Source organism: Lycium ferocissimum, chromosome 3 (assembly GCF_029784015.1).
Source record: "Lycium ferocissimum isolate CSIRO_LF1 chromosome 3, AGI_CSIRO_Lferr_CH_V1, whole genome shotgun sequence".
NCBI lineage: Eukaryota > Viridiplantae > Streptophyta > Magnoliopsida > Solanales > Solanaceae > Lycium > Lycium ferocissimum.
Genome location: NC_081344.1, coordinates 20,768,585 through 20,781,552, shown reverse-complemented (window position 1 = coordinate 20,781,552; position 12,968 = coordinate 20,768,585). Strand labels below are relative to the sequence as shown.

Genomic DNA, 12,968 nt, shown 5'->3' with positions numbered 1-12,968 from the left:
CCTTCAACGGCAAATGGGACGCCGCCTACAATTATGTCAATCATGAAACCAAGCTAATACTTGTCAACGATGGTGTAAATTTTCAACAATTCACTCAACAGATATTTGCGGGGCATACACAAGATACTCAGCAAAAAGAGGCCAACATATGGTTTGACACCGGTGAGAAAACATCCAAAAGGATGCGTGTAACAAATGACATTGATCTTCACACTTGCTTGTACCTGCTCAACAACAATGACAACTTCAGAAATTCCCGTTTCATATTAGAGTTCAATTCAACTGATGCGGAGAACAACCGATTACAAGAACATCATAATGACTCTATCCAAATAAAACCATAGAGGAAATTGACAAATAACTCTACATTGCTTATGAAGAAGACATGTTTGAAGTTGGATTGGATGACGAACAACATAGCCCTATTGGACATAAACTTGGGATTCCACATGAGCAGAGCGAGATAGTAACTCCTAATCAGACACCTGAGCAGCTACAATGGCAACCACCAAACATTGAACAAGTTGTAAACAATGACCTTTCTCAGGATCCAACTTCAATGAATGTTGTATCACTTACTCCGAGCATGACAGTTGAAGAAACACAAATACAGCCATCCAACAAAAGAAAGACACTAAAGAGGAAGAGGATACAAAATGATACACAAATTTTGACACCTAGTGCATCGATTGATCAAATAGAAGTTGGTATTTTATTCAAAGACAAAGATGCCGTGAAAAAGTGCATGAATAACATTGCAATTACTCGTCATCAACAGTACAAGGTAGAAAAGTCATGCACGCAACGGTATTACATCAGATGTGTTGACCAACTCGCATTTGGCGTTTCCACAATCCAAGGTTCAGAGGATCAGAACTTTTCAAAGTAGTTAACTTTGAAAAGAGACATAGTTGTTCAATAAATTTCATCACCTCTGACATGAGGAATGCAACTTCAAAAGTCATAGCGGAATACATTACAGACCTAGTACGCCATACACTACAAGAGATAACACCCAAATTTATGATTGAAGAAATGAGAAGCAGATATGGCTTGCACATTGGTTACCACAAAGCATGGCGTTCCCTCCAACACGCTTATAATGTCATAAAAGGAAGCCCAGAAAATAACTACACACTTCTACCATAATATCTTCACATGATGAAATTAAGAAATCCTGGAACAGTTGCTAACATCAAATGGACCCCTGACAATAAGTTTAAGTATGCTTTTTTTGCTTATGGAGCATCAATTGAGGGTTGGAAACACTACAAACCAGTAATGATGGTGGATGCAACCTTTTTTAACTTTTAGAAATCAAAATACCAGATGAAATAGCGTCTATAAATATGATATATATATATATATATATATATATATATATATATATATATATATATATATATAGATAGCGTAAGCATATATACACACACACACACACACACATATATATATATATATATATATATATATATATATATTCCTCTCGCATTTGGAATTGCTTTTTTGAGATAGTAGAAGACAAGATAAATAATTGATATTAGAATAATGAATCCTAAAAAAGGTGGTTCTTCGAGTACACGTGAAAAAGTGTTTGGCACGCGCAAGACCTATCAATTCTTTCCGATCGCCACGCATCAATTGCCTTTTAAAACACGCAATCAAAGAACCTTCTTGAAATCAAATCCGAGGTGATACCCGCATGGAATATGCATCTACCACATGGAGAAGAACTTGCGAAATATTTCCCATCCGAAGCGATCCTATCAATTCTTTCGCTCTATCAATGCAGAACTACCTACAAACAGGAGAGTTTCGTACCTATATGTCCTATCAACGTTCTACAACAAACTACCCAAAATATGTCACAGATACAACAAATCGACCCAAAAGAACATAGAAGAAGAACCACCGGAAAGATGGGCACGTTCATTCCACACTAACAATGTTACAACATTACAACATGCTCACAACAAATAATGTAGAGACAATGAATTCTGTATTGAGGAAAGCAAGGGAGTTGCCAATAATGGCATGTATTGATTACATCCAAAACAAGCTGCAAAATTGGTTTTACCAGAGAAGATTGGATGCAACAGGACCGTCCCATGACCTGACATGTTGGGCTGAAAAGATTTTGCCTAAAAAGATAAGTAGAGGCTTCACAATGAAAGTAAGTACATTTTACCAACACACACTTCAATATTAGTTTGGTAAGCAATGCATAGTTTAATTTTAACCAAACACAAAAGTTATGCTGGACAAAGGAACAACTATGACCCTATTTTTATACTTAGTTCTGCCGGAAGGGGCAGACTCTTATTTTAACTAGCCTGGAATTATGCCGGTAAGGGCATAACTATGACACTGTTTTTATGCTCACAATGAAAGTAAGTAGATTTTACCAACACACACTTCAATCTTAGTTTTGTGAGCAATGCATAGTTTAAATTTAACCAAACACAAAAGTTATGTTAGACAAAGGAACAACTATGACCCTATTTTTATACTTAGTTCTGCCGGAAGGGACAGACTCTTATTTTCACTGTACAGGAAGTATGCCGGAAAGGGCATAACTCTCACATAATCTGAAAATTGCCACAAAAATATCACTCATTTATATTGTCAATTTCCACAGGTAGAAAACATAACTCCCGTCAAATTTGTTGTGAAAGATGAAGGATATCAATACAATGTAGACCTAAAGAATATGACTTGTGAGTGCTTGGAGTTCCAAACTAACGAGTTACCGTGCACACATGCCATGGCAGTTATAGACAAAAGAAGTTTGCCAAAATCTACATACTGTACGGACTGGTTCAAGAAACAAGCCTGGCAAGAGACATACAAAGGTGAAATACTATCAGTTGGAAATGAAGACTCATGGATTATTCCACAAAACATTATGGATATTAAAATAACGCCGCCTGATGTTAAAATAAGACCTGGAAGAAAACAAACAAAAAGATATCGTCCAAGAAGAGAATCGACAAAGTACACATACAAATGTGGTAGATGCAAGTTCTTTGGACACACTAGGGCAACCTGTAACCACAGTCCAGCTCTCAATCCATATTCAAGAAGATACAGGAAGAGGAAATTGTCATCATAACATCACACTATTATACATGGTTTATATGAATTTATCTTATGATTCTTGACGCATAATGCACACTCTGCCTGAAAGAAATGGCAAAACTTTGGTATTACTAAGACTGAGACTTCAAGAATCTTATCACACATTTATTCTTTCGTCCATTCTTTCTTTTATTATTTTCTTTTATTAAGTTGTTATCTTCTTGTTGATAATAAAACACTATATAATAGCAAGAGATAAATGGCCCTACATGAAATCTACAATTCTCTACCATAAAACATTGAGGAAAAAGAAAAAAAATCATCAACTTTAATTATCCAGTTTTATAATTTATGCCTCCTGTGGCAGGTATAACAGTTTTTGCCGGGAAAAATGGCAAAACAAAATTGGTATCTCAAAGACTACATCCTGGTAAGTTTAATAAATGTATGCCTTGGGACATAACAATATTCTTTCTCTCTGTTGTTTTCAAGTTTTACATTTATGCCGGAACCGGCATGTCTTCCGCTTACAAAATAAATAAGTATGCCGTTAGGGGCATACTTATGTGCTTTGTTGTTTATAAAAAATTTTAAAATGCTGGAAAATTGGAAAAAACATTCAACACAACACAATTAACACTAAGTAAAATATTTCATTCATTCATACAAAATTTCATTCATACAAATTTTGGAGAGGAAAAAAAAAAAAAACAACATAGACTAAAAATAAAAATTCATTCATACTAAAACAACAATTATGAGCAGATCTAGTCTATAACTACAATCTCCTCCTTCTTCTCAACAATAATCCCTATGCCAACATTGCACTCAACAAGCCTAAAGCATAGAGTATCTCCTTCCTGCAGCCCATTGGAATCAACAAAGTCTTTCCACCCCTGGTAAAGGCGCCGATATGCACCAACTTTGTAAGTCATCTTGTAGTAATGCCGACCATAAAGCACATAGGCTTCACATTCAGAGTCCGGAAGACTGTCTGAGATGTCATTTGGAAGGATCTGCAACGAAATAAACACACAAATTATTACTAAAAATAAGGATGAATGGAATAAAAACCTAGATGAAAACAAAAAAGTTTCATGGTAACATTTACACATACAAAGTCATCATTACGGACATAGGACCTGCTTAACCTTTTCTCGAAATTCACATCCATTGTTATGCAGCAAAAGTTGTATAAGAAAGAGATAAAATGTGAGTGAATGTAAAAATGGTCTAATTTATAGTGTAAAATCATAAGTATAGTCAAATACATTTAATTAAAGTTAATAAATGCGTTTGACTGCCCAAAAAGTTGGCGTCTCAACTAATCCCAATAAATGTGTTCTAACTGGTCAAAAAAGTTAAAAGGTTTTGTCTTTGTTGCTGGTTGTGGCAAGTTCTCTGAACTTATGCCGGAAAGGGTGGAACTTCTGTTTATAAAATGACAAACTATGCCGACCCCGACAAACTCCTATTACATAACCACCATAAAGTTGTGATGCAAAGGGCATAACTTTGGTTTTCAACAAAATAACAGTTTTCCGTCACAAATAATCCCCAATAAATGCATTTTGACTGGTCAATAACTTCAAAGGGTTTGTCTTTGTTGCTGGTTGTGGCAAGTTTTCTGAACTTAAATTCTGCCGGAATGGGCAGAACTTCTGTTTACATAATGACAAACTATGCCGACCCCGGCAAACTTCTATTACATAACCACCATAAAGTTGTGATGGAAAGGGCATAACTTGGGTTTTCAACAAAATAACAGCTTTTATGAACGGAGAAGTTGAGATTAAAAATGAACACCATCAAATTACAAAGGGGCTTAAAGTTGAAATTTATAACACAAACAAACTATACAATCTTATAACATTTACAAAAAACACAAGGGCGCGCTAAAAAAGATTACATAGTGCAAAAATAACTAAAACAAACTATTTTTTTTTTCCTTTCTTCACAGATCTTGCTCTCTTTTTCATCTCTTACTCACACTTCATATCATTATGCTCATGATAATCACTTTCAGCTGTATCTGGTGGCGTGTCATAACCCTTTTTCAGCTTATCTTGCCCATGACAAACCAAATTAATTGACCACTCTTTCATGTAGTTCATCAATCCAGAACCATTCCAATCAGGGATTTTGACCACTAATCAAAGATATCAGCAAACTTGATAAAAAAACGACCACAATTATAATCTCTGAAAGTCATAAAAGAGAGATGTTTTAGAACAACAGAAAAGCAAAAAAAAAAAAAAATCAACAAAAAAACAACAAAAAGCTAAAAAATATAAGAATGAAACATACGATCCTTGCTTTGGACGGCGGCCCCGTGTATATGTCGGATTATCAAGTTATTGTATGATGGCTCGAATAATTGAAAATCATTGATCATCAACAATTTAGGGATCATACCACAAGAGCCTCGACAATGCGAACCAAATGATCATCATTATGATTGAGTGAGTTATAAACTACCAATTTACGCTCATCAATGATGAAAACAACAAGTACATAGTGAGAAATTGCTTCATGATCATCATCTCCTGGGCGAATAGGGATTAATACCCTGTCGACATTCTCCCATGATATACCACATTTTTCTCTTTTCCCATACACAATATTACTAAGCAAAAATGCATCATCACTGTCGCCACCAAACCAGTGATAATTAACCGGGTCTTTGTAGTATCTATTGATGTCAAATTGCATGAGCTGATCAAACATCATATCTACGGTTGTGTACTTAACAGCATTGGCAGCTGGAGGATGATACATCATTTTCTTCCTCAAATAATATAGCATCACATCAATATGCTGTGTTAAGGAAAAAAAAAATATATAGCGATTCAGCGAAAAAGAAAAAAAGAAGAAGCAAGAAGCAATAACTAACAGAAAAATAAGAAAAGAAAAAGTAGAAGACAATCACGAACCTCATCATTAAGCGCATAGACATCATGGTACAGCTCTAAAAAAAATCCTATATTTTGGCTCAACATCACCCAACTTATAAACTTCACTGAGTTGGTTCAACTTTCCAAGATACATTACCTCGTCTTTTGCCCTGATTAAAGAAAAGGGAACAAAAATTATAAAAATACAGAGATTGTACTTAAAAGACTGAAAAAGAAAAAAACATAAACCCAAAATAAGGAAGAAAAATGCAAGAAAGCACACACATAACTAAAAACTTACCTAGTAGGTTGAAATTTACTTGGTGGAAGATTTAGAGGATTGATAAATTTTTTTCAAAAGTTCACGGAAAATTTTCTTTTGAAGTAATGGAATGGGCACATCCTTCTGTATTGTTCATTCCAGTCACTTTCGTCCTTCCATGACCCAAAAGGAAGATCATTACGTCCAGAATATATCATCCATTCGGGTGCCGGGGTATCACCCACTGCTTTCCTTTTCCTCTGGCGCCTTGTCTTTAAGGAAGATAGCAAGAGGAGGGGTTTGAATAACAATACTCTCTTTGACAGCGGAAGAAGCGACATTTACGATATCTTCAAAAGACACATATCGAAAATTGTCCTCCATTCCTTGAGAGTTATCACCCTTTCCATCAACAACAGCAGACTCCCTTGGAGTACTGACTTGAACCGGGTTTGCATTGGCAGGTTTGCTCCTCAACGGCCGGCATAACACCAATATGAGGAACAACAGCGCGTTCATCACCCTCGTTAGAAACTTGAGCTTCAGATGTTTCACGTCTTATATGCTCAAGATTTTTAAGTGTTGTTTGCTCAAGATTTTCAGGCATATCTCCTTTTGGTGGAGATACGTTAGATTCTTCGCGTTTGACGTCACGGAACTGTTCACCGCCCAATTGTTCCTCCACAACAACCTATATAAAGTAACAAATTAAGAAACACTACGTCCATCATCGAAGCAAAAATATAAAATAAAAAATTAACAAATTCTGCAAGTGGTAAAAGATTAAAAATTATGTCAAAACAGGCAGAAGTTAGGTTCACAAAAAGGAAAATTTATCAACAAGTTTTGAACAATATGCCGAAAGGGGCAAACTTTATGCTTGAAAAAGGGAAAAGTATGCCGGAAGGGGCAATATTTAAGTTTCAAAAAGTAAAAGTATGCCGGAGTGGGCAGAAAATAACTTTCCAAAAGAGATGAGTATGCAGGAGGAGAGAGAACATGAGTTTGCAATAAAAGGTGAAAGTATGTCGGATGGGGCAAGAGCTAAGTTTCAAAAAGTAAAAGTATGCCGGTGTAGGCAGAAATATAACTTTGCAAAAAAAGGTAGTATGCCGGAGTAAGCAGAACATGAGTTTGCAATAAAAGGGGGGATTATGCCAGGAGGGGCAAAACTATCATTTGCATAAGCAAAACAAAAAAGAGCACACAAACTGTTAACTACCAAAAAAGTGTGCCAGGCAACTGAGGTTTAGAAAACAACAAAGTATAAATGTAAATTTACCGAAGGCAATTCAGCCTCAACTGTTATATCCCGTATTTTGCACATTGGGACAATCCGAGTCAACTACGAGAAGTTAGGGACAAGACTATTTCGGGATACGAGGTAGAGACTTTTATTTGTTTTAAAGCATAAGTTGTTCATGATTTTGTTGGTATGGTATATTAAGGAAATTTGGGGATTAAAAGTTAGTTTTGGAAAGTTAATAATTCATGAATTAAAAGGGGCTAGTGGCCGGCCATGTGGGGTGTGGGCCATGGCCACATGGATGCTTGATATAGGAAATAAAAGATGACTAAGTAAGGGGTATTCATCATCTTCAACACTTAGAAACCTCAAGAAACTTGGAGACAAAAAAGTTGAAGGCATTCGGCCATAGCTACAAAATTGGAGGTCCAAAAATCTTGAACAAAAAAATATTTTCTTCTAGCAATTCAACCAAGTAGAAGGTCCTCTTTAACGTGGTGTAGTTGTTGGAACAAACAAAACCTTCCTTGTTGCAAAGCACCAACCCTAGCTAACTTGTGAAGTTAGGTGGAAAAAGGTAAGGTTTAATCCTTTTTTTCATATGTTATGAATGATTTGTACATGTGGTAGTGTGTAGAAGTGCATAAAAATCATGAACTTGGTGTGTAGGGTGGTGGCCGAATATGGCTCCCTTTGTGTAGCAAAGAATGAATTGATTTTATGTGGTATTTTGGTTGTTGTTGTTCTAAGTTCTATATTGTAAATGAGAGTTTAATGATTCAAGTTGATGTTGTAATGGTTACGGGCTGTTTTGGAAGTTAACGTGGTTTTAATATAGTTTTTATATTTATGGAAATAACATTGTTAACGTGTGAATTGTTGGTGTAGTTCATGAATTTGGGAGAGAGGAATGTGTTGGTGTTGTTGTTCTCGGGTTTGGGGGTGATTTCGGGTGAATTGGAGTATTGGTTGGGTTGTCTTGAATATTGCGTGGGTTGTTTAAAGTGTTCTTGAATATTGTTTGAATGGTTTCGGATTAGTAATTGAACGTGTGAGCATTGGTGTTAGTTTGATTATAGGTGGTTAATTGAATATAATGGAATGTTGTTGAATTATGTATAAAAGAGTTACTAACGTTAGAATGCGTTTTGAATTGATTATTGATGTTATAAACGTGGTTGTTGGTATTGTTGTTGATGATTTGGCGAGTTGAATTCTCGGGGTGTTGAATTTATAGGGGGAAATCTTTGCCCAAATTTTCGTAGAATTAAGTGCTAGTTTGGAATTGAAGTCCTAAATGCCTATAGCTAATGTTTGGTATCGATGATGTTGTTGTAGATCTTGGGGAGTCCGAGACGTAGGTTTGGATTAGCTTTGAGAGCGGACGAGATATTAAAGCCTAACCTTTCTTTCCTTTGGCATGTCTTAGTTGTAAATAGGCTATGACACGAGCCTCGAGGAAACTCCACTCTTATGATCCGAGCATGTCTACGATTCTTATTCACCTCTTAACGTCGGCATTCTTAATGCAATAATATTATGGTCCCTATGTCTTTGGTAAGATTGGATTTCAAATATTGCATAAGGATTTTGTCTTTAAAGGATTCTACGTCTAATAATGGCCGTAACTTTCGTAGACAGAACCGGATCGCCTCGATATGCTCGTAGGAGATTCTGTAGCGTATAATGACTATACCTTCCATAGGCGGGCTCGGATTGGGTTGATGCTCGTCCGTGGGTCCCGCGACTTTCCTTTGTATAGTTCCAATGACTTTGTGACAGAACTTAATACAACTATCACCCGACCCCTGAGTGTTGATTACTTACTTATTTATTAAGTCTGTAATGATGATTTTTATGCATATGGTTGCTCACGACTCTGCTCGTGCATCCTGTTGTATCTTTCACCTAGTCCCGGGCCGGTTATGTTATCGTGCGCACTATGTTATATTCCGGAGTATGATGTGTCTGGTTCGCCGAGCCCCTCGTTAGAGGGCCAGGTACCGTGTATATTTGGTGTTATGATGTGTTATGGCGTTATGATGTGTTATGTGATATGTCGGGTTTCGGAGATATGAAATCTTTTGGAGTATGATGTGTTATGGCGCCAATGACGGGTGGGCGACCATATTTCCTGAGCCCCATGCATGATTTGTGTTTTAAAAGTAAACATTTTGGTATTTTGGATATTGTACTTATTTTTTGTACTTCTGTTTCGATTTTGACTCGATTACGTTTCTTGTATTTCTTGCTTTGCATACTCGCACATATTCCGTCTTGACCCCCCGCTTTCTTCGGGGTCGAGTTTCATGCCTGCCGCAGTACGTACGCCCATTTCGGTGATCCGCCACGTAGGACACCTATTCTGCTATTTTGGAGCGCTCCTTTGTCCGGAGCCTATATTTTGGTATATACTCTTCCGTTGCATATGTATATATTTATTCAGGGGTACGGCGGGGCCCTGTCCCGTCATATGATTCTGTGTTACTCTTAGAGGTCTGTAGACATATATGTGGGTTGTGTTTATTCTTTGTACGTGTGTGTGTTCGTATGTTTTATGTTTTGGGCGGTCCCATTCGCCGTGGCGCCTTGTCGGCTTGCGTTTGTATGTATTTTGGGACGTCGTGCTGCTTTATGATAGCCTTGTGGCGAAGCCTGTATATATGTTTATATATGCGATAATTTGGGACTACGTGTGTTCTTTGAATATGTGTAAGCATTTGTACGTTGATTCGGTTAATGGGATGTGTACGAGTGTCCATCTCGGACACTAGTCAGGGCCTACGGGGCTGGGTCATGACAAAAGTGGTATCAGAGCGGTTCATCCTTGGAATGTCTACAGACCGTGTCTAGTAGAGTCTTGTTTATCGGTGTGTTGTGCACCACATCTATAAACGGGAGGCTACGGAGACATTTAGGATGTTATCTTTCCTTCGATCCTAGATCATGCGATAGAGCCGTATTATCGGGATGACTCCTTCCCTAACGAATTGTATGTTTTTAGCGATGCCTCCAAAGGCGGCAACGCCCCCGAGAAGGGTAAAGTCGACGAGCGGGGAGAGACCGACGAGGGCCGGAGAGTTACTAGGGGCACGTGCGAGCTTGTACCGAGGTTGTGCCCCGGCCCGACCGGTTCGCTACACCGCCATATCGGAGGGACTTGGAGCGGCCGTAGGCGAGGGGAGGCGCTCCACCGCCGGCTCCCGCGGTTCCCGAAGACCCGGCCTCCGGCTCCCGGCCCGTGTGGGCGGAGGATGGGGCTATGCGAGAGGCGGTCCAGTTATTGACTAGATTGGTGGCGGGGCAGGTTCACAGGCATGGATCAGGAGGTGATCGTGCGGACAGGTATGACAGTTAGAGGGCCTGTGATTTCCAGACTTGTGGTCCCCCCCCGAGTTTTCGGGTCAAAGCCCACGAGGATCCCCGAGGAGTTTATTCGGCGGATGCGGCGTACGTTGCGGCTCATTAAGGCTTCGAGACTAAGAGTGCACGAAGATGGCTTCATATCGATTATGATGTAGCGGCTAATTGGTACTAGTCTCGGGAGATGTCTGAGGGCGAGGGGTTCTCCTCCAGCCGTATGGGACGAGTTTACAGAGGCCTTTCTTGGCCATTTTCTGCCTCCAGAGCTGCGGCGAGCTAGGGTAGACAGATTCCTACTGTTGAGACAGAGGGGCAGGAGCGTCCGGGAGTATAGTCTGGAGTTTGATTCATTGGCTAGATATGCGTCCGCTTATGTAGCTGATATGACTGATCGGATGCATCGATACGTGATGGGGCTAGATCGTTATTTGGTTGATAGCTGTCTGGTGATGGCTTCCCGGCGGGGTGGATTTGCGCGAGTACGGAGGGCACACGCCCGGGGGTATGGAGGAGCGACATAGGGGCGTCGGCCGGACGAGAGACTATGACGGGGGCCGGCCCGAGGGGGGCTGGGTCAGTGGATATTCGGGGAGCCTCGAAGCGGGCCGGCCTCGGCGGCGGCCGCAAGCGAATGTCCCGAGTCCCGGCCCGGCCACAGTACCCCCCACGGTTCTCGGGCGAGGGGAGACCGGAGCCGAGTGATGGGGGGTATTCGGGAGCGAGGTCGAGCTCCGGAAGAAGGTTCACGGGTGGACGGAGAGAGGTTCGGTCGATCGAGGCCACCCGCTACCTCGATGTTCTGTTTGTGGGAGGCAATCACCTGTGGAGAGTATTCGTGCCACGGGTGCTTGTTTACTTATGGCGGTCGAGCCACCTTATAGGGTGTCCGCTTGGGGGTAGTCCGGGTGGTGCGGCACGGCCCTCTTAGGGTCGGTTCTTGGTTCTCACCTCCTCGACGTAGCTATGCGCCCTATGGGGCGGGGTACCTTGACACCGAGCAGGCGAGCCGCGGTGAGATGTCACGCCGATCCGATAGGGTGTGATGGGCACACCGACCCTATTTAGGGCCGAGCGAACCCGCAACTCTCGTAATACTCATAATCGGAGGCGACCTTTAGATCATAACATAAATACACAATGAAAGTTCTTCGGAAATAAACATGCTTTTTATCCTTTTCGAATCAAATAAAATGCGTAACGTATAGAAACATATAGAACTTATAATATAATGCATAACGACACATCGGCTTACATAGCCGCTTACATGACCGACATCTTATACCCACGACACTGTCTGCAAAGTTTCTAATATGGAACATGAATCCAAATCATAATGCTCAGACTCGGCAGCACTCCGGAGAGAATGGAGCTCGCCAATCCCGCTGGAACATCTTACAATATCTTCGACTCATGCAGGTGTACTGCGCGGCATGAAACGCAGCCCCCGAAGAAAGGGGGTCAGTACGAAATATGTACTGAGTATGTAAACCATGAATTACAATAAGCGGGATCATACTGAAATAATGAGTACAGAAAATCATAAAACTTGCCTTTGAAAACGTTTATCATGCATATCAAATCATATAATCATCATGTAAACATATAGCGTGTCCCGCCCTACAGTGAGGGACTCGGTAGGGTAAAAATCATCATATTCATAAACATATAACGTGCCCGTCCCTCTAGTGAGAGACGCGGTAAGTAAAATCATGTCATCATCATGCATGCATATACATATATACATACCGTACCCGCCCCCCTGAGTGAGGGACTCGGTGAATAAGCGTGTCCGGCCAGCTAGCAAGGGACTCGGTATGCCATCCCGGCCACCATCTCCATATCATCACATCATCATCATATCATATATATATATATATAACGTGCCCGGCCCTCAGTGAGGGACGTGGTGAATAATGCAATAGAGTCGTGCACGAATACATACCCGGCCGGGACGCGGTGAAAGACATATTGAGGCGCACGAGCGGAGTAGTGACAAACCATATGCATATAAAATCATACTCAGAGACTCAATGAAGTAGTCTAAGCGGAATGTCATTTGAAAATCGGACAATAGTTATATCAAATACCTTTCGGAAACATAACATACATCATACGTATTTACAAA

General features: G+C 40.1%; 1 protein-coding gene across 1 annotated transcript; it reads left to right on the top strand.

Moving 5' to 3' along the window:
- Nucleotides 1-1,990: 1,990 nt before the first annotated feature.
- On the top strand, nt 1,991-3,112 carry LOC132048761 (uncharacterized). The gene is made up of 2 exons (XM_059439449.1): nt 1,991-2,173; nt 2,639-3,112. Exons 1-2 carry the CDS (start codon nt 1,991-1,993, stop codon nt 3,110-3,112), a joined length of 657 nt encoding a protein of 218 aa, XP_059295432.1.
- The last annotated feature ends 9,856 nt before the right edge of the window (nt 3,113-12,968 follow it).

What these genes read in the sequence shown, in the direction of transcription:
- LOC132048761 (XM_059439449.1), top strand. Translation starts at nt 1,991, where the DNA reads ATGAATTCTGTATTGAGGAAAGCAAGGGAGTTGCCAATAATGGCATGT. An exon ending in GTAGAGGCTTCACAATGAAA is followed by an intron (nt 2,174 to 2,638) that starts GTAAGTACATTT and finishes CAATTTCCACAG; the next exon opens with GTAGAAAACATAACTCCCGT.